The sequence below is a fragment of the Triticum aestivum genome, chromosome 6B (genome assembly GCF_018294505.1).
Source record: "Triticum aestivum cultivar Chinese Spring chromosome 6B, IWGSC CS RefSeq v2.1, whole genome shotgun sequence".
Classification (NCBI taxonomy): Eukaryota; Viridiplantae; Streptophyta; class Magnoliopsida; order Poales; family Poaceae; genus Triticum; species Triticum aestivum.
Window position 1 is genome coordinate 393622355 of NC_057810.1, and position 26486 is coordinate 393648840.

The following is a 26486-nucleotide window of genomic DNA, read 5'->3' on the forward strand; positions in this document are numbered from 1 at the left end:
AGGACAAGAGAAATAAGCAAGGTTACCCTGCTCAACAAGGACTCCATGCAACATGTTGCAGATATACTCTCCGGCAGAGTCAACACTGTCGGCGTTCTGGATATGGGGGTATCCAGACTTGCCTGCCTGCGGCCCACCACGTGGCTCCATCAACGGCCTGGTACGGCCCAGCTTCAGCATCAACGACTCAAGACCCTCGCGAGGGGCCAAGCCTCGCGAGGCGGGCAACACCAAGACCCCCGGGGGGATCGGCCTCTGCAGGCTGGCTCCCGAGGGGCGGAGAGTTCTATGCAAGGTGCACCTCATGAGGCTTAGCTGACGTGAGCCATGACGACCAAGGCCAGGCGGGCGCCAGGCAGGTGCCAGCGGGCACAGAGCGCCAGTTTCCTCTTCGGTGCAAGGGAGGCAAGCCGCGAGCGCGGAGTCCCGAGGAATCAGCCAAAGATTTCCATTCTGGTGCAACAAGACCAAGACCACCAGGACGGCAGGACGAAGGTCATCACCAAGCCCACCATGGCGTCACGACCAGGGGCTTTTCGCAGGCGAAGACCACTTTAGTCAGGATAAGTTGTACTGCTTGTCCCCTCTCAAATCCGACGGTTGTGGGATCCCTTCCCGCCAATATTTGGAAAGAGGACCAAGGCCACTATAAATAGGACTTAGCCGCCACCATAGAGGGGGGGATCGAGTTGAGAGCAAAGGGCATCGGATCCACCCTCACCTGACCACCTCACCAGCTCTCTTGAGCTCAAGAACACCTCACTTCCTGAGGCTTGTTCATCCACTGTACTAGTTCATCCTTAGCCCCTCGAGGCAATCCACCAAAACGCTGGAGTAGGGTATTACAAAGCAAGGTGGCCCGAACCAGGATAAACTGTTGTGTCTCTTTGTCTCTTCGAGCCCGTCGCGCTAGGCTTAGGAGGCTTGCGAGTAGGCAGGCTGGGTAGGTTGAGATCTCCACATGCACCCCAGAGTTCGAACCTTCAAGGTTTGCGGAACCCGTAATCCGACATTTGGCGCGCCAGGTGGGGGTGCGTCGGATCTCCTCTTCCGTCGACCAGTCCTCCGCCGCTCCACCAACGCCATGACCGATGCCCCGAGGGTGCACGTCGAGCACTGGGTTGCCCGGGCCTCCTCGACAGTGCCCGCCGACGAGGACCTCCACTCCGCTCTGCTCGGGGCCCGCGCTCCGCCTAGGGCGGCCGGCCGGGGGGGGGGGGCAGCCTTTGGCGCCGCGCCGCCGCACGATCTGCAAGCTACGCCGCAGCAACCACACCGCACACGCGCAGGGAACAGGCAAACATGCGGGCTGCGGTTATCGTGGCTCGGGAGCTCTTGAGGTGCAGGCTGCTGGAAAGCGGCCGCGACACCCTGCTGAAGCGGGTTGCCGAGCTGCTGGACGCGGCGTGCAGGGGAACAGCACCATTCTGCACCCTGCCCACGTCGCAGGCTGTGGTAGGGGCACGCGCCCGTCCCCGCCACAACCGCGCGCCCCCTCCCAGGGCCCCTGAAGAGCCTCTCGGCGCCGGCCAGTCTCACAGTGCAGCCCGCACTCCTCCGAACATGCCACCTCAGTGTGGGGCCGCTCCGAGCAACATCCCCAGGGGCCGGCATCGACAGGACCAGAGAGCGACCGAAGAAGGCGGGAACGTGAGGCGGACGGGCAGCGATTCTGGCGCGGTCAGCCCAGAAGCCTACGTCCCCGTCGCGATGGACCTGAGGCACGCACAGGGAGAGGGCCCCAGCCGATCCCCCACACCTGGCTGGGCGCTGGATATACATGGAGCCGAGACCCCTTACGAGCCGCCGCCGAGCCCCGCCAACGTCTCCAACAGCAACAACCTCTGGGTACAGCTAACGCCACAGGGCACGCTTACGTTGACCATGGATCGCAGGTGAACCTGGGCGCAGCTACCATCAGGACTCTCAGGACGACATATCCGCTACAGGAGCGCGAAGGGCGTTGGGAGCAGCGCGGGGGGGAGCCCAACGGCAGGGTCTTCCCCGCGCTGCGCAAAGCAGGACCCTGCTTGGAGGTAGGTTCCCCGCCGGGGAAGGCGCCAGCGAGCCCTTCCCCTGGCGGGGGGCCTACAGTCGCCGAGGACGCCGCCAGCGTCCCCCTTGCCCCTTGGTCTCGTCTTGGTTTCCGGTCTCCCCAACGGTTGTCGGGGGCGGCGCAGGGCGGGGTCCTTGTCGGGCGACATGAAGCAAGGCTCCGGCCTGTGAAGGTATCCGCTCGTGACACTCACGTAACAATGAGTAAGGTTGTGCACGCCCCGGAGTCTCCTGAGCGCCGCCCTGGGGCCTCACGGGGGCTCCCACCCACGTCCTAGTGGAAGCACCATGCTCCACGCTGGCCGTCGACACTGTCCCCCAATGACTATGCCCAGCCAGTGGAAGCACTTAGCTCCGCGCTGGTGAGAAGACTTGAAGACTAGCTAGGCGCCGGACACGGCCATTTGCTTTCACCTCCTTTTTGTACTCGTTCATCGGCTTTTTGGAGTAAACTTGGTTCTCGTGCGTTTATAAAAATGGGGGGAGTTTTTCTTGTCTTGCGTTGCTTTCTTGCTTTCTGTTCTTGTGTTTTTCTGGAGCTCATGACTGCTGCCCTGCCCTCGAGCGCCTCGCAAGCGGGGGCTGGATGTGGTGTGCGCGTCAGGATTGATCGCTCCCCCCGGGGGGGGGGGGGGGCTCAAGGGTGCGGCCACCACGCGCGCCCACCTCGCCGCGATCCGGCAGTTGGATCCTCGCGAAGCACTCCAGGACAGGTCAACAGGCTCCTCGCAAGAGCCAGACCCTCACGAGTCCTCAGCAGGAATGCCTTGGGAGGACAAATGTTTCTGCAGCGTCAGGGCTCGCTCGAGACTCGCGGAGTCAAAGATAAGTCACAACCACCATCCCGCCTAAGGCTGCGGACCTAAGGGGTCGCTCTGTGGCATCATTTCAAGGCATTTCACAATTATGTACATCACAAGGCCCCCCCCTTTCAAAATGCTCTCACAAGGGAACTCCCAAGTTTGGTCATACAGGTTAAAGCAAACAGGAGTACAGGTCTAGCCGAGCACGCCATCTTCGTCGTCTTCATCCGCGATGCCCGAGCCGTGGCAACTATCCTCCTCATCACCACTGCCTGTGCCATTCGCTCCGGCCATGAGCACGGTCGTGTCATCCTCAGAAGCCAGCTCCTCCACCAAGGTGTTCTCACATGGTCGTCCACCCACCTGGCGAGCTTGTCCGGGTAGCCGCAGGCACGGGGGCTAGCACGGCGTTGAAGTCAAAATGGGAATCGCGGTTCAGGAGATTGTTGAAGACGCGCGAGAGCGCACGCACGGAGGCCCCGGCTCCTCCCCTCAAAAAGCTGGCGAGCCTTCGAAGCCTGATCTTCCAGACGGGTCACAACATCAATGAAGGAAGTTAAGATGGCTGGCGTGGTCACTCTCGTGCGGGTGAGGAGCGCTCTCGTCGCAGATAGAGCCCAAGGCACGGTTAGCTTTGACGCGCAGACCTTGGAGCATAGAGCCGTGCTCGTGTTCCAGTGTCAGGCACCGGGGGCTGTGTGCTGGGGTCAAGCCAGAGTCCTTGGGGGCGCTAGCCTCCCGAGGTTTCGTTGTCACGAGAACCCTGCAAGGCCCTAGTCAGGAGAGAACGTGGCGCGCAAGGAATCAAGAGCGAAGGTACTTACTCATCTGCAGCCACATATCTCCTCAGCTTCAGCGGTCGACGGGTGCCGTCGCGGCAGCACGGAGATCCCTTCCTCTTCAGGAGCGATTAAATGCTCGGGCGGGGCCGACCGGACCCCGACGGGCAACCCTCGGGAGGAGGAGCGTTCGGCGAGGCGTCCGGGGCGAAGGCCCCTGGAGCAAGAGCGCCTGGCAGGGTCTTTTGGGCGGCGGCTCCGGAGCCGTCGGTGGGCACCTCGCCATCGGCAGCTACCTCGAAGCCATCACCCCGAGCTTCAGGAGCCTCTGCCTCCGGAGCATAGGGTTGCGCTGACCCTGCGGCAGTCCCCCTCTGGGTCTCGGTTGTCCCGATCTCCCGGGCCCCCAGCAGCGCCAGGCCACCGGAGGGACCCTCAGCAGCCGCTGACGACGGGCGCCCCCGTGCTTCCACACTTGGGGCGCACGCAGCAAGATCGAGCAGCAGGGGAGTCACTAAGACGGGGTTCTCACGAGGCCCCTCAAGGCCCTCCGGGCGCAACCCCAACTCGTCGAATAGGGGCATCTGCCCCACGAAGACCGTCTTGTTCGAGCATTGATAGAGGAGGCAGCCATCTCCTGGAAGGTCGGCGGGCTCGGATTCGCCCGTCAGGAGCTCAAGCACCATGCTCAAAGTTCCGGCGGTCAGTAACGGCTTCTGCAACCTCATAGGATCCTCGACGCCAGCAAGGTCCCACATCGGGCGAAAATGGCGCTGGAGGGGGGCGACGCGTTGCCTGACGAATTCCTTCACCACCATCGGCGTCGTCACCTCCAGCCCCTGCAGCCTCGCCAACCTCTTCCAGACACAAGGCGCTGGTCGGAGAGCTTCACGTGCCCCCAACCGAAGCTGGGCGTGGCCGACGCCCGAGGAGTCAGGAGCAGGGGGCTGCACGTGTCGGCGTCCATAAGCAGACACTACTTCCGGAACCCCTTCGCAGCGGGCGAAAGCTCGAAGTCGATCCCCGAGCCAGCGGTTGCGGCCACAGCTTCGAAGGTCGCGCATCCTGAGCATTGGCGAGCATCAACCAGCCAGAGCGAGAAGAAATGGCGAAACAGGGCAATGGAAGGAGTAATGCCGACCATGGCCTCGCAAAGGAAGGCGAAGACCGCGAGGATGACGGAGCGGGGATCCAGATGCAGTAGGTAGATCTGGTAATGCGAAATTACGGCATTGAAGAAGGGAGAGAAGGGGGGAATCAGACCCGCGAGGATAGCGTGGAGATAGATGGGGATCTCAGTGGCGCTCATCTCACCCACAAGCCAAGACGCAGGACGGACGACCGTTGCCTTCCACTCGTTGGAATCAACTGCAAGGGCATGGCGGACCTTGTCCAGCCCCTCCTGATTGATCACCGTCGACCGCTCAAGAGCTGGCTCCAAGGCCGGCGGGGGCCCGGCCGGGGCACGCGGCTTCCCCTTCTTCCTCCTCTGCTGCGGGGGCATGGCAGAAGCTGGAAAAGGGGGCGAGGCGCCGACGCCGGATCTGCGCACGGAGCTACAAGATTGGGCGAAGAAACGAAGGCCAAGCGCGACAACTTGCGAGGGCGAGCTGCTCTGGCAACGGGCGACCACTAGGCCTGGCGGATATCAAGGCGGCGTGGGGAAGTGGAGACGCCCACGTCCCATCAATCGCCACGCGTCATCAAGGCCGCAGGCGGTTAGGGCCCGCGGCGCTCCGCACTTGCCCTTTGGCTTCGCCTGGAAGCCAAGTTCAAGCGCGCCTTGGGCCCGGGGGCTACTGTCGGCGTTCTGGATATGGGGGTATCCAAACTTGCCTGCCTGCGGCCCACCACGTGGCTCCATCAACGGCCTGGTACGGCCCAGCTTTAGCATCAACGACTCAAGACCCTCGTGAGGGGCCAAGCCTCGCGAGGCGGGCGACACCAAGACCCCCGAAGGCATCGGCCTCTGCAGGCTGGCTCCCGAGGGGCGGAGAGTTCTATGCAAGGTGCACCTCACGAGGCTCAGCTGACGTGAGCCATGACGACCAAGGCCAGGCGGGCGCCGGCGGGCGCAGAGCGCCAGTTTCCTCTTCGGTGCAAGGGAGGCAAGCCGCGGGCGCGGAGTCCCGAGGAATCAGCCAAAGGTTTCCACTCTGGTGCAACAAGACCAAGACCACCAGGACGGCAGGACGGAGGTCATCACCGAGCCCACCACGGCGTCACGACCAGGGGCTTTTCGCAGGCAAAGACCACTTTAGTCAGGATAAGTTGTACTGCTTGTCCCCTCTCAAATCCGGCCATTGTGGGATCCCTTCCCGCCAACATTTGGGAAGAGGACCAAGGTCCCTATAAATAGGACTTAGCCGCCACCATAGAGGGGGATCGAGTTGAGAGCAAATGGCATCGGATCCACCCTCACCTGACCACCTCACCAGCTCTCTTGAGCTCAAGAACACCTCACCTCCTGAGGCTTGTTCATCCACTGTACTAGTTCATCCTTAGCCCCTCGAGGCAATCCACCAAAACGCTGGAGTAGGGTATTACACCGCAAGGTGGCCCGAACCAGGATAAACTGTTGTGTCTCTTTGTCTCTTCGAGCCCGTCGCGCTAGGCTTAGGAGTATCGCGAGTAGGCAGGCTGGGTAGGTTGAGATCTCCGCACGCACCCCAGAGTTTGAACCTTTCAAGGGTTTGTGGAACCCGTAATCCGACAAACACAGAACACATGAATAGGCGTAGAGAACTGAGTGTGAACCATGGCAGCAAATGGCTTATAGATAGATAAGACCTCACTACGAGAAGACATAAAATATATCCATGTGTGTTGAGAGAAATCATCTATAAAGATAAGATAGTAGTGATGACCTCCTTTCAAGGCAAAGCAAGCTCGACCTATGAGGATAAGGCAACTGGACCTGTTTAGCAAGCTGACAACCTTAACAGTATAAAAACACACCACCGGAGACGGATTCAAGAAGACCACGTCAAACTAAGGATGAGAAACGAGAGCCACACATTGGGGTAGACAAGGGGGGCGAGCAGGGGTCTCCCCCCCCCCCCCCCCTCTCAATCGATCTTGTTGACAACGATAAGTACTCCGTATTAGCGATGGCAATTATGTGATGGCCACCTGACTCATGTGTTGTTTTAGGCTCCCTGAGTGATGCGTAAACTCTGCCAAAATAAAGAAAGCCCATAGGAATGCCCAGCCAAGGCCTCATTCGCTCCCAGCTTTTGGCATTAATCGTCATCTCCATGATTATAGTGATGCAAAAAACCTTGCCGCTTCCATCTTACCCTAAAAGATTCAGACGGCCGTCCTCCTACCTCCAGCCTTCATTTCTCCTAGATCTAGATCAAAGAAGTCGGTGATTCCTTTGCTACTCGTTTCAACTAGGGCTCACAGAGATGCTTGGACAGCCGCTGCTGATTGTGGTTGGTGGCTAATCAAGCACTCACGCTGCTGATCAACTTGGGCACTCACATTGTTGATCAACTAGGGCAATCACGTTCATAATCCAGTGAACTTGCCACCAACCTATTTTTCAAGGTATATTCTATTCTGGTAATCTACTTCTTTTGATGTGTTCATGCCTTAGTAACTGTGAGCAGATGAGAAAAACATATCTTATATATTTTTATATTAGCTATACTTTCCTACTGAAAAAATGAAGAGAAGGATAGAATAAATTTCTTACTAAACCACTTGTTTCAATATAATCCTTAACCACGGCATTGAAAATTTGGATTCAACTATGATGAGATTGCTAAATCCTACTCTTCTTGTAGATAGCTAAATTTAAATCAATAATTGCCAAAACACATATATATTCGTGTGCTTATATGTGCAAGACAAAATATAAACATGTAGCATTATAGCGAGCGTCGTCTCTTGGCCCCCCTATGGTCAAATCCTGGCTCCGCCCCTGGCCGCACAAGTGACCAAGGCGATGATACCACTACTAAAAAGAGCTAGTAGACAAGGCAACAGAGGTGGAGAAACTGGAGGTACTGGCACCGGTGGGAACGTGAAGCTAGTCAAGCTCCGAGAGACCCTCGGAGTCACGGCGCCGGCGGCTAGCACCAAGGAGAGCACCAATGTGATGGTTCAGAATAGAACATGAGTTGCATGGTAAGTCGAGGAACATGAGCAACATCCATGAAAAGATGAAGTGCTAAGTATGCCTCGGACATTAACCGAGGGGAGTTACCATCAATAGTAAGAATATGAACAGAACAATTGAGAGGTCAAAAAGAAGACAGAGTGGACGAATCATGAGTAATATGAAAAGATGCTCCGGCATCAAGAATCCACGGAGATATACCTGCTTGTGTAGAAGGTGGTCTCAAAATGCCAGAAGAGGCGGTAGCAGAAGCAACAGAATCTTTCAGTGGAGAACTAGAGGATGCAGCTAGCAGGCCAAAGTGCTTAATCTCCTACTCAGTCAATTGAAGAGGTCGACGTAGGTGCGCCCGGCAAGGAAGAACGCTGAGTCGCACAATCTCCTGCTCGGTGAAGGACACGGTTGAAGTAGTCAATGTAGTAACACCTAAAGAGGAGCGGCCACCACCGCCTGTGGATGCCGCTAGGGGAGGCAGTGTACCATGACCAGTATCGTCTGTAGAGGCCAATGGGGGAGACGAGGCCGCATGCAGGCAAGCACCAAGCGCCAAGGGAAGATGTGTGTGCAAAGCATAGTCAAAGGAGCCAGATGCACCGGCATGGCCAGTGAAAGTCACCAGACGAGTCGGTGTAGAATCACCATGGGCGGAGGTCACAAGAGGAGTGGCTGAAGAGCGACCACTACGGCCATGTGAGAGGCCATGCGAGAAGTCGCGGAAGAGCGACCATCTGTAGAAGTCGGTGTTAGCTGTTAGATGTGTATAGTCCCTTTCCGGTATATCCCCGTTCTATAAGGGGTTTCCTGCACTTTGACTCACATGTATATGTAATGGCCTTTGGCCCTCAGGAAATACTAGTTGCTCTTTCCTAACATGGTATCAGATGCTTAGGTTCCCCTCGCTCCCCCGCACGCTGCAACTCTGTGCTCCTCTGCTAGAATCTCGCCACCACCGTCGATCTCATCCTGTCCGGAACCGCCGCCCCGGCTGTCCCGTTCGGCCTTGTCTCCCCCGACTGGCGCATCTTAGCCCGCGCCAAGGCAAGCTTCTGCTCGATCCCGCCTCGGGAGCGCCTCCTCTGCTCGGGCCTGCCTCGGATGCGCCTCCTCTGCTCGATTCCCTCTTGGTCGCGCGCTTCTCATCCCCTCGGGCAGTGCCCGTAGTCCGGCTGTTCCAGCCGCCGCTGGTGCTCCTCTGCTCGTGGCCGGGTTGCCAGGGTCTGTCCGGGCGCGGCTGGATCGAGCTGTTCCAGCCCCCACCGCGGCTGGATCTCCTGCTGCAGCCGGACTGCGGCTCCCCTTGATCCGGTTTTGGTCGCGGCCCCTCCCGCCCCGGCCGCTCGTCCGCCCGATTTCTGCTCGCTCTCGAGCCGCTCGTGTGTGAGCGTCCGCTCGATCCAGATCCCGTTCGGGTTTGCGTTGACTCCAAAAAAAAGAGAGAGAGACAATCAGCATGTCTTCGTCTGGCTATGTAGCTGTTCCTCGGTGCTCGGTGATCTTCGATGGCACCAATTATGCTGAGTTTGTGGGCTTCATGCATATTCATATGCGCGGGCTCCTCCTGTGGGGTGTTCTCTCTGGCGAGGTACCTTGTCCGCCCTGCCCTGTTGCTCCGGTGGCTCCTGTTCCGCCGGTACCGCCGGTCCTTGCTCCTGATGCTTCTCAGGCTGATCGCGATGCCGCCAAGGTTCTTGATGATGCTGCAGTTGATGCCTATGATCAGCAGGTATCCGCATACTCTGATGCTCTCTCTGTCTACCGGGATGATCTGTCTGCTTACACTCAGTGGTGCAATGATGATGCCCGAGCTGCTGCTGTCCTCACTGCGAGTGTCCTCCCTCAGTTTGCTTCGGAGTTCATGGGACTTGGCACCGTTGCAGCGATGTGGGCTTATCTCTGTCAGCACTATCAGCCCTCTGGTGATGCTCTCTACCTATCTGTGGTGCGTCAGGAGCACGCACTCCAACAAGGTGATTCCTCTGTTGATGAGTTCTATTCGCAGTGCTCTGCCATCTGGCGTCAGCTTGACTCCCTTCAGACGGTTGTCTGTGGCACCTGTCGTTGCTGTCAGACTACTCGGTCAGATCTGGAGTTCCAGCGGGTCCATGAGTTCTCATCTCGTCTCCGCTCTGAGTTTGAGCCCAGACGTGCTCACTTGCTTGCTCGTGGTCGTGTTCCTATATCGGAGGTGCTTGCCGAGCTTCGGGCTGAGGAGACACGCCTTCGCTCTGCTGGGTTGCTTTTGGTTCCGTCAGTATGGTTGCCCGGGCTCCTGTGTCGCCTGCTCGTCTCACTGCTCCGCCGCTCCTGCCTACTCCTCCAGGGGGGGTGAGCCGTCCTCCTTATGCTGAGAAGGGCACGTCGCGCCGTGACACAATCTGTGGTTACTGTTCCCGGCCAGGTCACCCAGAGTCTGATTGCCGCCAGAAGAAGCGAGACCAGAGGCGCGCCTCCTCCAGCGGGCCCCCTGTGGCTTCCTCGGCTCCGTCACTCACTGACCAGGACATTGTTCGCCTCAAGCGTCTTCTTGCTTCCTCAGGCTCCTCGTCGACTGGTTCTGCTGCTGCTGTGACTGCATCATCCTCCTCACCGTCACAGGCATCTACACAGTCAGGTACATCTTCGTGGGTTCCGGACTCTGGAGCCTCTTTTCATATGTCTTCTGATTCTTCCGCGTTGTCTTCCCTCCGACCTCTTGATTCGCCTGTTAATGTTTTTACTGCCGATGGCACATCTCTTCCTGTTGCTAGTCGTGGTATTCTTTCCACTCCGTCCTTTTCTGTTCCGAGTGTTTCACATGTTCCTCGTCTTACCATGAATCTGTTTTCTGCTGCCCAACTTACTGATTTTGGTTGTCGTGTCATTCTTGATACCGACTCTTGCTCCATTCAGGATCGTCGCACCAAGACTTTGGTTGGTGCTGGCCCTCGGCGCCGTGAGTCAGAGGGCCTTTGGGAGGTTGACTGGCTTTGTGTTCCTTCCGCTGCCACCACTTCTGCCAGCTCCCATGCTCTTGCTGCCTCTTCGTCTGCGTCCTTCCAGCAGTGGCATCATCGCCTTGGTCACATCTGTGGCTCTCGCTTGTCTTCTTTAGTTCGTCAGGGCCTCTTAGGGTCTGTATCTGGAGATGTCTCCTTACATTGTAATGGTTGCAGACTTGGCAAACAGACTCAGTTACCTTATCCCACTAGTGAGTCAGTATCTCAGCATCCGTTTGACTTAGTTCATTCTGATGTCTGGGGTCCTGCTCCCTTTGATTCGAAAGGTGGTCATCGCTACTATGTTTTGTTTATTGATGATTTCTCTCGCTACACTTGGCTCTACTTCATGAAATCTCGTAGCGAGGTTCTCTCTATATACAAACGTTTTGCTGCCATGGTTCACACTCAGTTTGCCACGCCCATTCGTACTTTTCGTGCTGACTCTGCTGGGGAGTATATCTCTCAGCTGTTGCATGGTTTTCTAGCGGAACAGGGTACTCTTGCCCAGTTCTCATGTCCTGGGGCTCATGCTCAGAATGGCGTTGCCGAACGCAAGCATCGTCATTTGCTTGAAACGGCTCGTGCGCTCATGATTGCTGCTTCCCTTCCACCCCATTTTTGGGCTGAGGCCGTTTCCGCATCCACCTATCTCATCAACATTCAGTCATCGACTGCTCTTCAGGGTGGCATTCCTATGGAGTGTCTCACTGGTCGCTCTCCTGACTACTCAGCTCTTCGTATGTTTGGATGTGTGTGCTATGTTCTTCTTGCCCCCCGAGAACGCACCAAACTGACTGCTCAGTCGGTTGAGTGTGTTTTCCTTGGCTATAGTGATGAGCACAAGGGCTATCGATGTTGGGATTCAGTGGGTCGTCGCTTACGCATCTCGCGTGATGTGACTTTTGACGAGTCTCGTTCTTACTACCCACGTTCTTCTTCCTCGAGTTTCTCTGTCAACGACCTTTCCTTCCTCATTCCCGATACGCCCCGCTACGTGCCTCCTGTGTCACCTCTTCCTCCTGCACCTCTCATTCCTTCTCATTCACCACCGACCCCGTCTTCTCCCTCCTCCTACTCCACCTCTCCACCCTCATCTCCAGTCCGTCGTCCTCTCTCCCCGTTTCCCCTCCACTATACTCGTCGCCCTCGTCCTGAGGATGTCTCCTCTGACGAGCCTTCCACCTCTGCTGCACCTCTCACGCCTCCCCCGGTTCACAACCTCCGTGCTCGGCCTCGCCCTCCGCCTGATCGCTACTCCCCTGATCGGTACGGTCTCTCTGTTTTGACTGAGCCCACTTCCTATCGCACTGCCATGACTCAGCCTGAATGGCAGCTTGCGATGGCCGAGGAGCTTGCTGCCCTTGAGCGCTCTGGCACATGGGATCTCGTTCCCCTCCCTTCTGGTGTCCGTCCCATCACCTGCAAGTGGGTCTACAAGCTTAAGACTCGCTCCGATGGTTCTCTTGAGCGCTACAAAGCTCGTCTTGTGGCCCGTGGCTTTCAGCAGGAGCAAGGGCGCGATTATGATGAGACTTTCGCTCCTGTGGCCCACATGACCACTGTCCGCACTCTTCTTGCTGTGGCTTCTGTTCGTCAGTGGTCTATCTCTCAACTTGATGTTCAGAACGCTTTTCTCAATGGCGAGTTGCGTGAGGAGGTTTATATGCAGCCACCACAGGGGTACTATGCTCCTGATGGACTGGTCTGTAGACTTCGCCGCTCTCTATATGGTCTCAAACAGGCCCCTCGCGCCTGGTTTGAGCGCTGTGGTGACCGCGGCTGGTTTCTTGCCCAGTGACCATGATCCCGCGCTGTTTGTTCACACGTCTCCTCGTGGTCGGACTCTTCTCCTTCTCTATGTTGATGACATGATCATCACTGGTGACGACACTGATTACATCGCCTTTGTTAAGGCCCGCCTTCACGAGCAGTTCCTTATGACTGACCTCGGTCCTCTTCGCTATTTTCTTGGGATTGAGATCTCCTCCACCTCTGATGGCTTCTACATCTCTCAAGAGAAATACATTCAGGATCTTCTTGCTCGAGCTGCTCTCAGTGATGACCGCACTGTTGTGACTCCTACGGAGCTCAACGTTCAGCTTCGTGCCTCTGATGGTGACCCTCTCCCTAATCCCACTCGCTATCGTCACCTCGTCGGTAGCCTTGTCTATCTTGCTGTTACGCGTCCTGACATCTCCTATCCCGTTCACATCCTGAGTCAGATTGTTTCAGCCCCCACCTCTGTCCACTATAGTCACCTCCTCCGTGTTCTACGATATCTTCGTGGCACGATCTCTCAGCGCCTTTTCTTTCCTCGCTCCAGTTCTCTTGAGCTCCAGGCTTACTCTGATGCTACCTGGGCTAGTGATCTCTCTGATCGACGCTCGCTGTCTGCTTACTGTGTTTTTCTTGGTGGCTCTCTGATTGCCTGGAAGACAAAGAAACAGACTGCAGTTTCTCGCTCGAGTACAGAGGCTGCGTTGCGAGCCATGGCTATGTTGACGGCCGAGGTGATCTGGTTGCGATGGTTACTTGCGGATTTTGGTGTGTCGGCTCCTACCTCGACTCCCTTACTGTCAGACAGTACTGGTGCTATCAGTATTGCGCGTGACCGGGTGAAGCATGAGCTCACCAAGCACATCGGTGTGGATGCCCACTTTGTGCGTGCTGCTGTGCAGGATCAGATTCTCGCTCTTCACTATGTGCCCTCAGAGTTACAGTTGGCTGACTTCTTCACGAAGGCACAGACTCGAGCGCAGCATACCTTTTTCCTCTCCAAACTCAGTGTTGTTGATCCACCATGAGTTTGAGGGGGGGTGTTAGATGTGTATAGTCCCTTTCCGGTATATCCCCGTTCTATAAGGGGTTTCCTGCACTTTGACTCACATGTATATGTAATGGCCTTTGGCCCTCAGGAAATACTAGTTGCTCTTTCCTAACATTAGCGACCATCACCACCGGCGGAAGTCATGAGAAAAGTCACTAGAGAGGGTACAACACAGCATGCGGAAGACGCCGGAGGTGACGACATCACAGGCAGACGAGCACCAAGCACCGAGAGACGGCGCATGTGCAAGACGGCATCAATGTAGGGAACACCATCAAGAGTCAGCGGGCAACGAGGGAGATGCGTACCCGACAAAAGCATCGTACCTTTTTTTTACTTTTTTTATATAGATTAGAGAGATCACATAACTTGGAAAGCAAACCAAATCTTAACAGTGTGGAAAGTAAAGATAACTTCCTAATAGAGATATATTTCCCTAGGGTTAAACTTGGACTTATTGGCTGCCAAGGATTAGCCATGTGCCTACCTAAGGCCCAACTGTTGGTATTGTGGTTACGAACTGCGCTGCATGTTTAGGCTTGCGGTTACAGTGCTGCCTCCAATACCTGGCGGCAACACTTACAATTCTAGCAAAAAATTAAGATTACTTATGTAATTTGCTATGATCCTAGTTTTTAAAATATAAATAATTAATGCATGTCTTTTTATGTTCAAAATCACCTTCCATCTATTTAGATTAAGTCTAAACTTATTCATGAATTTGCATAAACAACGATTTCATTGGATTATAGTTTTCAAATCATGGCTTTTAGAGTACACATTAAATTGTATCATTTTCTAAGTACATGGAAAACTATAGAAAGTTTATCGTTGGTAGAATCAAGTACGACCACTAGATTCTGTGGTTTGATGCTAGTGATTCTATCGGAGCATCTCCAATTTAATTCAAAATATCAAAACTGACGAGTGATAACCTAATCGTAGCAACATCTATTGCTAGGACAAATAACAGAAAACACATAAACCCGTCTACAGATATGCTTATGGATCTTTTCACAATGGAGCATCAGTTACATGCTCTATAAAATGACAAAGCAGGACCAAAAAATCAAAAGGAAAAGGCACGAAGAATCCTATACTGCTAATTGAATTTCACTGTAATCTAAACAGCAATATCTTCCCCCTTTTATTTGTGAGAATCTCATGACTGAGCAAACGTGAGGCGTCAAGTCAAATTACCATCTGCTGTTAAATCATGTGTGAAATAATATTTATAGGGAAATATGTGTCAAAAATAACAATTACGGAACATGTATCAAGCAACATACTGTATCTGAACAAATAATCTTTCAAAGAACTAGGATACCTGGGAATCAATAGGGAAGTACTCCAAATTCATCTGGAAATGACATGGAGAACAAATAGTGAATAGCCAACAGAACACTTTTTCATTTTAACAATACTCAAGTATAAAATAGAAATGAACGAAAAAGCTAAGGTAACCTCACTAAGTGCACCAATACGAGGTAATATACTTGAATCCCTTTTTATTTGAGCAACTAAGTCTTTCTGTATGGGAGAACTGAAAAACACATACGCCCTACAACACGAGCAACAGTGTGTCAATAAATTAACCACAAAAGCAACTGTGAATAAAAGATGTGGGTGGTAGTTCATGTTTATTCAGGCGTACTTCTTGTATAACGGGCTTCTTCCTGACATGTCAGAGAGGAACATAACAACGCTGCAATCACCGCCATATGATGGTTAATGAACAAAATCGACAATGATGCATGAAAAAATATCAGATTGAAACTTGTTAGGAATATGCAACTTGTATTCCCATGAGGCCATGGGCCAGCATAAAAGCTGTGATACGTTGTAGTCTGGGCCTTCATGAAGAAATCAGCCAACTTTGACTCGGAAGGCGTGTATTGAAGAGCAACCAGGTCCAGCATTCGACTCCACATGCCACCATGCGGAGGTTTGGCCCTTTGCATGGTCCCGAGCAGGGTGCACAACAGCAGCCTTCATGCAGAAGAGCCGGTGAGGGGGTGGGGTGGGGATGGTGGGGAGCAGCAAACGAGAGTTCCGGGAAGGAGTGTGGCCATAGGCGTTGCAGTTCTGGAGCCTACGTGATGAGGGTGTCTGTCAGGCAAAGATTTTTCTCTTTTACTTCTATATTATATTGGTTCATTGTGTTATTGATCTGCGTATCTTAAAAGGAAAAGTGGAGAAAATCTAAGGTGCGTCAAGGATAAGGAGAGATGATTTTATGTTTGGGGCAATCTGCTATAAGAACCCTAGGCAGAGAATCAGAGAAGGAATGACGAAGAACTAACAGAGAGATACTTGCAATGTCTAAGTGGCCAAGAGCAAAATTGTCTTTTTACAGCTCTAATGGTCTGTCTAATGGACAAGAGGTATACAAGGGTTCAAAATCATTTTGCAGTGGCATAAAAAGGTACAGCCTTTGTACGGATATGGAGTTCAAAATTTGTAAGAGTAAACGGGTTCGACATTTTCTGGATGAAATCGAGAATGGGATGGAGATGAGTTTTTTTCCTTGAGAGCTTTTCCGGTGAGATGGAAGGAATAGCTTGGAGTTTCTCAAGTTCTATCCACTGGCTGCTGGGGCAGGAGAGCAGGAGCACCAAATCACACTGCCAAAGCTCCTCTTCGGGGGTGCCACACTGTCATAGCAGGTAAAGGAGGTACTATTTTGTTTCTTTTTATGCTAGCAGGTGTGCCAATAGGAGGACAGAAGTGTCAGGTCCTAACTGGAGAAATCAATACCAGAACGATTCTTCAGTTAACACATAACTTACCGCTTCGCCTAAAGTTCAAATTCATCCACCCAATCTGCATCCAACGGTCCAAGACCTCACTTACCGCTTCGCACCAGAGTGAGCTCAGATTCGACGATAAAATTCGATCGGATGGCGACCAGCTCTCTTCTTGTCGCTGTTACCATCCGACAACTTCACCTGCTCCCTTCCTTTCTGTTTTACTTTACAGCTGCTGTAATGGCTATAAAGCCAAGGATTTGTAGGTAGTGGAGCTATCTCGTTTTGTAAAGGGTTAAACCCTAGCCGCCATGACCCGACTGGCTCTATCTCGCACCTCTGTTGGTGTCAAAACCCTAAGTAAAATTCCCCCAATTTCCTCGCTGTTCTGATGATTGTCTGAATGTGAGGAGTGATAGTAATTTCAGTAGCTCGGGTCTAAGAAGAAGCCCGGTGGAGCTATGAAGATGACTTCAGCAAACCAAATGTACGTTTAATCAAGAATATAGAACCCTCCAAATGGGTTGTAAATCTGATAGTTTGCCTTTTATTTGACATTCATCTTATGGTTGTGACTGAGGAAATATGCAACTTGTATTTCCATGAGGCCATAGGCCGAAATATATATATGTACTGGTGTGGTAAATATGCTGAAAACCCCTTGTAGAATTGGGATACTGCACGGCTAATATATACAACTCTAACAACCACCAAAAACAACCCCAACCCCTCAGACTCATGGTGGATTAACAACACTGAGTTTGGAGAGGTACAAGCCAGAATGTGCTATAATATGGGCCTCCGTGAAGAAATCCACCAACTGTAACTCTGAAGGCACATACTGAAGAGCAATCACCTGATCCTGCGCATGGGAGCGCACAAAGAGAGCATCGACACCAATATGCTTGGTGAGCTCATGCTTCACGGGGTCTCGCACAATACTCATAGCGCATGTATTGTCAGAGAAGAAGGGAGTGGATGTGATGACAGAAATACCAAAAATCCTCAAACATCCATCGTAGCCAAGTCACCTCTATTGTCAAAAGAGCCATAGCTCGTAGCTCAGCCTCTGCACTCAAGCAGGAAATAGTTGGATGTTTCTTCATCTTCCAGGCAATGAGAGAACCACCAAGAAAATCACAGTAAGCAGAAAGGGACCAGCGGTCCGAAGGATCGCTAGCCCAAGTAGCATCAGAACAGGCCTGAAGCTATAACAAACTGGCTTGGGGAAGAAAAGACAATGAGAGAGTCCAACAAAGATATTGTAAAGCGAGAAGGAAGTAACCGTACTGAACCAAAGTGGGAGCAGAGGCAGCAGCAGCCAACGAACCGGCTGCAGATGAGGGTCAGACAAGGCACCGAGCCATGGGGGAGAGCCGGGGGCGCTAGCGGCCAGGAGAGGAGCCGTTAGAGAGCTGCGGCTCCAGACAGGGACGGCCGGCAGCAGCCTGCACAGAATTGGAAGAGCAGCCCCTGGTGAGGGTGTCAAGAGGGGCGGCAAAAGCGGCGGGCGGCAAGGCAGCCTGCAGTGCTGACCTCGATAGAGGCTGCAGACGTGGAGGTGCTGCGGTGGGATCGATCAGGTCGGGGTTGAGTTGTTGCACGGGGAAATCGATCTCGACTGTGTAGGGAACCAATTGTTGACAGATCGAGAGAGGGGGGGGGGGATTCATGGCAAATCGATTAGTATGGGGGAGGGGAGGAACTAGGCTCTGACAATATGTGAGAAAAGATGCTGACTTGTATTTCTATGAGGCCATAGGCCGATAGATGTACGCAGGAGTGATAAGTACGCAAAAAAAAATTATACAGTTAGGATGTTACATGGCTAATATATACTCCCTCCGTTCCTAAATATAAATCTTTTTAGAGATTTCAATATGGACTACATAGGTAGTTTATACAGTTAGGGAGTACAACTCTAACAGTGATATTGTAGGTGATGCAACAAATATGTCACCCGCAAAAAACAAATATGTGAATATCCTATTACAAGTCAACTTTCAGAAAATAAAGATTCCAACAGATGTCCAACATAGACCCATAAAAGAGTACATGCTCGGACTGAACTAGATGATAAACTCACCTTATTAGACCCTAATACTAACTTGTCAACATTTCTGAAGATAACAGCAATATGGTGCAGAGTTTGAATATATATAGAGATTGTATCCAACAAAAATTACTTCAAGCTAAACAAATAGTCATACAAACAAGAACTTACTTTTCTTTAGTTGGTTGGATGAAATATATAGCATCCAGTGAAGGCAATGGCTGTCTCCGTTTGTATAGATCTTCAACCACTGGAAAATGACTATAATTGCTTAGACTTAATAGGTGACAAAAGCTGCATCTAATGGAAGAATCATGTGCAATGTTACAAGAAATCGTGTTTTGATGGAATCAAAAGGTTCAAGATGCAAGCTCAGAATTGTTGAAATATATTAGCCATCCTTCCCCCATTAGCTTAAACTTTTGGGTGAACTGATTAGGTGCGTGTAATTCAATAAAAAGGGCAACCTGGTGCATGTAGCTCCCGCTTGCGCAGGGTCCAGGGAAGGGTCCGACCACTTTGGGTCTATAGTACGCAGCCTTTCCCTACATTTCTGTAAGAGGCTGTTTCCAGGACTTGAACCCATGACCTCATGGTCACAAGGCAGCAGCTTTACCACTGCGCCAAGGCTCCCCTTCGTGCGTGTAATTCAATAAAAATATTTAATAACAACGGGCATGTAACAGTTCAGGATCGATATGCACGGCAGCAAGATGCTAAGTACCATAGAAGGTTAGCAACAGATAAGGGCAGTTAAGGCAAAACTACAATAGAAACCTGTTGTGGTGCATCGGCGCAACTTCCAGTCAGGCACGGTTGTCGCACAATTATAGACCAAAGGCAGTTCTTTTAGATAACATAGATGGCATTTTAATAAATTTTGAGGGTACACCTGCAGAGGCAGGAATTCTTCAAGCTACCATTGGATCTATTGAAGATTCGTCACCCTCAAGTGCATATAAGGTAGTTATATAGCCCTCGCAAGAGATATCAAAATCCAACAGTTGCCACCGTAAACCAACACCCATAATTTTATGTGATGACATGATGAAATTCCTTGAATCAAATCATAGGATCTTCACCCAAAGACACGCTCCATCAAAATAGATTTGCAAATGATGACAATAACGTCAAAAGGGCTTTTCAATGCAAGACATGTATGAGGTAAGAAAAACTTCTAGGAAAACAGTAGGCATATCGCATGTAAAGCGGATAATCTACAATGAGAGTGCTATCCGCCGGTTGTGGCATTTGGAATGTCACAAAATTTGAAAAAACAACTTCCAGGATGGTAAAAGTTATATAAAATGTATCATCCAAATGTCGTATATGTTCCATCATTTGGAAGGTTCAGGATAACATATATATTAATCCCACTTTTGACAAATATATATATCAAACCCATTGTTGTCTGGGTCACATGATTAAGTTTGACCCAAAACGTTCGAAAATGTACCTACATGTCCTACATCCGTATGTCATTTAGAGATCCTAACTAACAAGCATGTCGGGTCCAATGGAGCTTGTCCAGTTTGCCACCAGGAGCAGAGGACATACGGCATTTATTGTTCCAATGCATGCATGCGAGGGACCTTTGGACACGTCTCGTCATGATACAGATGGTTGACCAGGACCGAGGTCAGGTTCGGTTATACTTGAACATATTTAACTATGCCAGATAATCAGCTAAGGTTGCATCCGACTTTGAACTTCAAGCAACTTTTTTAAGTTGGCAGCTGGTTCTTGTAGTGGATTCGCCGGCAAATTACTCATAATGGACCTGTTCCACCAGCATGGAGGTGGCCACTTTCAGTTTTATCGATTGCAAGCAATTTTCAGGAGTCTTTATTCCCAACGCCTGTTATATCTGAAAATAAATGGAGTAGGCCGGACCCTAGATTCACAAAACTGAATGTGGATGCAGGGGTGAGTGCGACGGTGGGACACGGCAGCAGCAATTTTTGCAGAATGTGTGGACTTAGGTGCTTTGATTGGGAAGGTGAGGCGGAGGATCCTACGGTTGGTTATCCCCATGGACCTACCTTCGTCTCCCCAAGTGCCAAGTGGACCGACGACACGAGCACTAGCAAGAGCTATCGAGACCGAGGTGGCGAGGTGACATCTCTCTTTAACGAGCTTCGTACAGAACACGTGAGACATGGCTACTACCTCAATCGGAAATGCTATGTGTGCTTAGGTATGAAGAAGACCACCTCGGAGACGCTCGGAATGAAGACCAAGTCCCCAAGTACACGGACGAAGAAGCACGACGAAGGACACCACTAAAATGCTACAGCAACCAGACATCTGGCCCCTGGCCCAGATATCCGGCGCCCAAGTCCAGTAGCAACAGCAACAAGGCTGCGCTGGAAGAGCTCCACGAGACGGACATCCGGTCCAGCCCCGGACATCCGGCCATACCAGACCGGACATCTGGACCCCGCCCAAAAATCTGGCCCAAGGACATCCGAGAGCAACAAAAGTTGGGCAGATCCAGGCCGGACATCTGGCGCGTCGTGAACCGCCAGACGTCTGGGCCCCAGCCCAGACATCCGGCACCTATGCGTGAACAGCCGGGCACGAGGCCCATGTACCCCTCTCCTCCTCTCTTATTCGCCCAAGACTATAAATAGGCCTCCCTCCTAGCTATGGTTAGCAAAGTATATTGAGACATGAGAGAGCTTTGCTCCTTGTATCTCCTTGGGGAATCAAGACCTCCTAAGGGAGAAGGATCCCCGTCATACGATCATCAAGACCTGCTAAGGAAGAAGGATCTCTCTAGATCATCAAGACCTCACCTCCTTTAGAGTGGGAAGAACTTTACCCTTGTGCTATCTTCCCTTGATTGTTCATGTTATGCTTGTGGATCTCATGTGTGCTATTCTAGTGGATGTGTGACTTGGGTTTTGTTTGAGTGATTCCTCTTGTTGTTCTTGTTGTTTCTTCCTCCCCCCCCCCCCCCCCCCCCCAAGTGTGAAAAGATCATTAATTAGGGTTCCACCCTACATCATCTTGAATCAGAGCATAGGTTGATTGACATCTTGCTGTCCCTACCCCCCACTTTCTAGCCTAATTTTGCTTGTTTTTGCCCAATTTTGAAGATCCTCACAAAAATAATCATACCAAAAAAAATTGTGATTTGTTGGTTTGATGATGTTTTGTTGGATTTTGATCCATGAATTCGAAGTGTTGCAAGTGGATCTAGCTTCTGCACATCTTTCTCCCCATTTACATCCACAAAATTTTTCTTTCCCCAAGTTCATCTTCAAAATTCATCGACGGATCGCCGTCCCCGGACATCCGGCCCGATACCCCGAACATCCGGCCCATTGCCCGGACGTCTGGCGCCTCACGGTTATTGAATCTTGCTAACAATTGCATAAATTTTGTGCCACTTATCCTCACCAAGCTACTTCATAAGCTTTACTTTTGTAGGTGTGAGAAACAAACCTGGTACCAGTTCTCCTGTTATAGCATTATATTTAGTGATACTCGACACATCTACAATCTTGAGGAAAGATAACTTTGGTATTGTTCTCTCATTTCTTACTTACCTCCACTTGATCATGATGGATAGGCCAAGCACATCGAACCCGCTCTTCAAGGAGCAAGATGAAGCGCACGACTACGTCACTAAAGGACAACTTTTCGGCGTTCAACGAGCTCTACATCAAGAGAGTGAAGCTTTAGGCGACCGCATCGAGCAACTCGCCACCGACTTACGCCAATCGGAAGCAAGGAATCGGGACTATCTTGATGCCAAGCTATCCGCCCAAATGGAAGAATTTCGACACATGATGGTCAATCGCGTGTCTTCAACATCTTCGTCTTCAAGAGGCGCCACTTGAGTCGACACTCTTCGAACTCATCTTCCAACGCAAGTCTTCCATGAGTTCGTTCTCATCGTCGCGATGACCATCAAGATCATCAAGCTCCACAAAATCCCTTTCATGGCAATGGTTTGCAAGACCACCTTCGAGAGCGCGAACGACATCGTCGCCAAGAACAAGATGCCATGGACCAAGAGCAAGCTCGACAACGCCAACGCCAAGAAAACCAAGACGGCGACGCACTGCGGCAAGAGCAACAACGCCGTGAGGAACGAGCACTTAGGCACAACGTGCTCTCCGAGAAGCCAACCGCGTCGTCGAAGAGAACAACCATCGAGTGTGTGAGCAAGAGGAAGCGCTCCGGCAAGAGCAACAAGATGAAGCTGCTCGCGTTGAGGAATGCCACGAAAGGAGGAACCAGGCACGAATCCCTCGCTCTCAGCGTCACGCTAATCAAGAAGAGCAAGAGGTTGAAGACCCACCTCCAAGACACGAGGAACGACACCATCGACATGATGACGAGCAATGATACGCCAAGCTCAAGTTCAACATGCCTAACTTCTCCGAAGGCACCGATCCCGAAAACTACCTCTCTTGGGCATTAAAAATGGACAAGATATTCCGTCTTCATAACTACGACGAGGAAGAGAAGGTAGCCATGGCATCACTTGAATTCCAAGATTATATTCTCATTTGGTGGGAGCAAGTCATCTAGCGATGCCAAGAGAAAGGCGAGCAACCCATCACAACTTGGACACAAATGAAGGATGTCATGAGGGCCCGTTTTGTGCCTACCCAGTATAGCTGTGATCTCTTCAAGAAGCTAAAACTCCTCAAGCAAGGCACAAAGTCGGTTGAAGACTACTATAAAGAAATGGAGATTGCCATGATTCGAGACAATGTCAAGGAACATGACGAGCAAACTATGGCACGTTTCTTGAATGGACCCAACCATCCAATCAAGAAAATTGCGGATTTCCAACCGTACTCCAACCTCCTCGAGCTAGTGCACCAAGCGACCAAGGCGGAGCAACAAGTGCAAGGTTACTTCAAGAACTTCAAGTACTCTTCCAAGACCTACGGTTCATATACTCAAGCTTCCACAACCGCGGCACCTCCAACAACTAATACTCGAGCTTCACCAAGCAATGCAACAAGTCAAGTTCCAAGCAACCAATGACTTCTTCGAGTCATCCTACCACAAGCAACTACAAGCCAAGAGCTTCATCATTACTACTCCAACGGATGCTACTGCCAAGACAAGTTTCATTCAATGTTTCACTTGCCAAGACCATGGCCACAAGACATACCAATGTCCCACACGGCGCACCATGATCGCCAATGATGACGGCACCTACAACTCCATGAGCGAAGAAGAAATGGAAGCACTTGAGCATGTGGCCATCACCGTCAAGTGAATGAAGATGAAGGTGCTCAAGTCTTTTGTGACAATGATTCGAGCCCCGCTCTTGTTGTCTCCAAGGTCTTGACACTTCAACACCAACAAGATGAAGACCAACATTGCCATATCTTCCACACCAAAGCGCGCATCAATGGACGTTCCATCAAGGTCATCATCGACGGCGGAAGTTGCCACAATTTGGCAAGCGACGAGTTATGCTCCAAGCTACAGTTGGTCAAGAAGAAGCACCCTCGCCCCTACAAGGTCCGATGGCTAAGTGACTCCGGCACCATTTAAGTGGAGCACACCATTCAAGTCTCCTTCAAGATTGGCGTATATGAAGACACCTTGAAGTGTGATGTGGTTCCCATGTCCGCATGCCATCTCCTCCTTGGAAGACCTTGGCAATTCGACAGCGGCGTCATCCACAACGGACGAACCAATCACTATAGCTTCAAGATGAAGGGCAAGGAGTACGTGCTTCGACCCATGTCGCCAAGTCAAGTCATCACGGACAAGCAAGCTTCAACCCATCGTGGAGAGAATACTGAGTGAGTGAACCACCGAAAAGAGAGTGAACACCACAAGCAAAAATTGAGTGACTCCACAATGAGCAACAAGAAAAACTTAGTGCTTTTAGCCACGAAAAGAGACATGAGGGATGTGAGTGAGAGCCCATCGAGTGTTCTTCACTTTGTACTTGTGTGCAAAGATGAAACGGTGAGAACTAATACTTCACAACATCTACCTTCGGTGTTTGTCTCATTTGTTGCAGGAGTTCGCGGACGTGTTCCCTGATGAGCTACCTCTGGGACTTCCCCCACTTCGCGAAATCGAACACCGCATCGACCTCGTTTCCGACGCACCTCTACTAACAAGGCACCATACCGCGTCAACCCCGACGAGGCAAAAGAGATCCAAAGGCAAGTCCAACATCTCATGGAAAACGGGTATGTACGCGAGAGCTTAAGTCCATGTGTTGTTCCGGTTATTCTTGTGCCTAAGAAAGACGGCAGTTTTCGCATGTGTTTCGATTGTCGTCCCATCAATGCTATCACCGTTCGGTATAGACACCCCATTCCACGCCTTGATGACATGCTAGATGAACTTAGTGGAGCCACCATTTTCTCAAAAATTAACCTTAAAAGCGGCTACTATCAAATTCACATGCAAGAGGGTGACGAATGGAAAACGGCTTTTAAAACCAAATTTGGTCTATATGAATGGTTAGTCATGTCTATGGGCTTATCTCAAGCACCTAGCACTTTTATGTGTGTGATGCACTATGTTCTTCGCAAATATATTGGCATTTGCGTTGTGGTATACTTTGATGATATACTTGCGTTTAGTCAATCTCTTGAAGATCATGTCAAACATCTTAGAGATGTCTTGCAAGTTTTTAGAAACAAGCGACTTTATGCTAACATGGAAAAATGCACTTTTGGTGTTGATAAGCTTGCTTTCTTGGGCTTTGTTGTCTCTTCTAAGGGTGTTCAAGTTGATGAGTCAAAGATTGACGCTATTAAAACTTGGCCACAACCAACCAATTTCCAACAAATGCGTAGTTTCCTTGGCCTAGCCGGTTTCTATCATCGATCTGTTAAAGATTTTAGCACTATTGCATCACCATTACATGCTTTGAGTAAGAAGAATCCATCCTTCATATGGGGACCCTCCCAAGCTACCGCATTTGATGAGCTTAAGAATTTGCTTACGCATGCTTCATTATTTGCCTTACCTAAAACTTTTGAAGTGCATTGCGACGCTAGTGGTAATGGCATAGGTTGTGTGTTAATGCAAGAGAAGCGACTCATTGCTTATTTTAGTGAAAAACTTTCCGACGCACAACTTAATTATACCATATATGACAGTTGTATGCTTTGGTGAGAGTTTTGGATAGTTGGGAACATTATCTTCGACCCCATGAATTTGTCCTACATACGGATCATGAAACGCTTATAAGTACCTTAAAAGGTCAAACCAAGTTGAATAAACGTCATGCCAAATGGAGTGAATTCATTGAGTCTTTTCCTTATGTCATCAAGTACATTAAGGGTAAAGAAAATGTAGTAGCGGATGCTCTTTCCTGCAAGTGCATGTTAGTTACTCAACTTGAATTGGAAGTTATTAGATTTGAGCACATTAAAAACTTGTATGTGCATGATACTTCGTTTGCGATCCCTTATGACAAATGTCAAGCTAACAATTTTTGGGAGCGATATTATCTCAAGAATGGCCATCTTATGCGGACTAACAAACTTTGCGATACCCGAGTCTTCTCTTCGTTTGTTGCTTTTACAAGAAGATAGACGATGTTTCACATCTTGCAAATCTCTTTTGTAGGGAGTGCCCAAGATGATTGTGTCGCACCGCGATGTCAAGTTCCTTAACTACTTTTGGAAGACGTTACGCGCCAAGCTCGGCATCAAGTTACTCTTCTGAACGTACCATCCACAAACCAACGGCCAAACGGAGATCACCAACCGAACCCTCTCTATACTTCTCCGAGTGTAGATCAAGAAGAACATCAAGGAGTGGGAGGAATGCTTGCCCATCGCCGATTACGCCTACAATCACGCAAGACATTCTAGGAAGTCTCCCTTCGAGGTCGTCTATGGCTTCAACCCGTTGTCCCCATTAGGCATTCTACCGCTACCACTACAAGAGCGCCTCAACATGGACGCGAGTGCACGAGCAAGATACCTCAAGAAGACGCATGAAGATACACGTTGCATGATCGAGTACCAAGTGCACCGCCTCGCTACCAAGCGCAACATCAATAAGTACCCTATGGTGTTCAACCCCGGAGATCTTGTGTGGCTACACCTACGCAAAGACCGCTTCCCCAACGAGCGCAAGTCCAAACTCCTACCTCGAGCCGATGGA

At 51.0% G+C, this 26486-nt stretch overlaps 1 protein-coding gene across 9 annotated transcripts in view; it reads right to left on the reverse strand.

The window, feature by feature from the left end:
* Positions 1–26486, reverse strand: part of LOC123137238 (probable protein transport Sec1a) — an 84108-nt gene that overhangs the window by 48127 nt on the left and 9495 nt on the right. For all 9 annotated transcript variants that reach the window (XR_006467948.1, XM_044556900.1, XM_044556902.1 and 6 more), the window contains exons 4-7: positions 18540–18618; positions 15223–15273; positions 15033–15129; positions 14896–14928 (exon numbers count right to left, since the gene is read on the reverse strand). Coding sequence is in view for 8 of the 9 variants with exons in the window: in XM_044556900.1 (XP_044412835.1) it covers positions 14896–14928; positions 15033–15129; positions 15223–15273; positions 18540–18618 (260 nt within the window). In the remaining variant the exon portion in view is untranslated. The remainder of the gene's footprint in view (positions 1–14895; positions 14929–15032; positions 15130–15222; positions 15274–18539; positions 18619–26486) is intronic.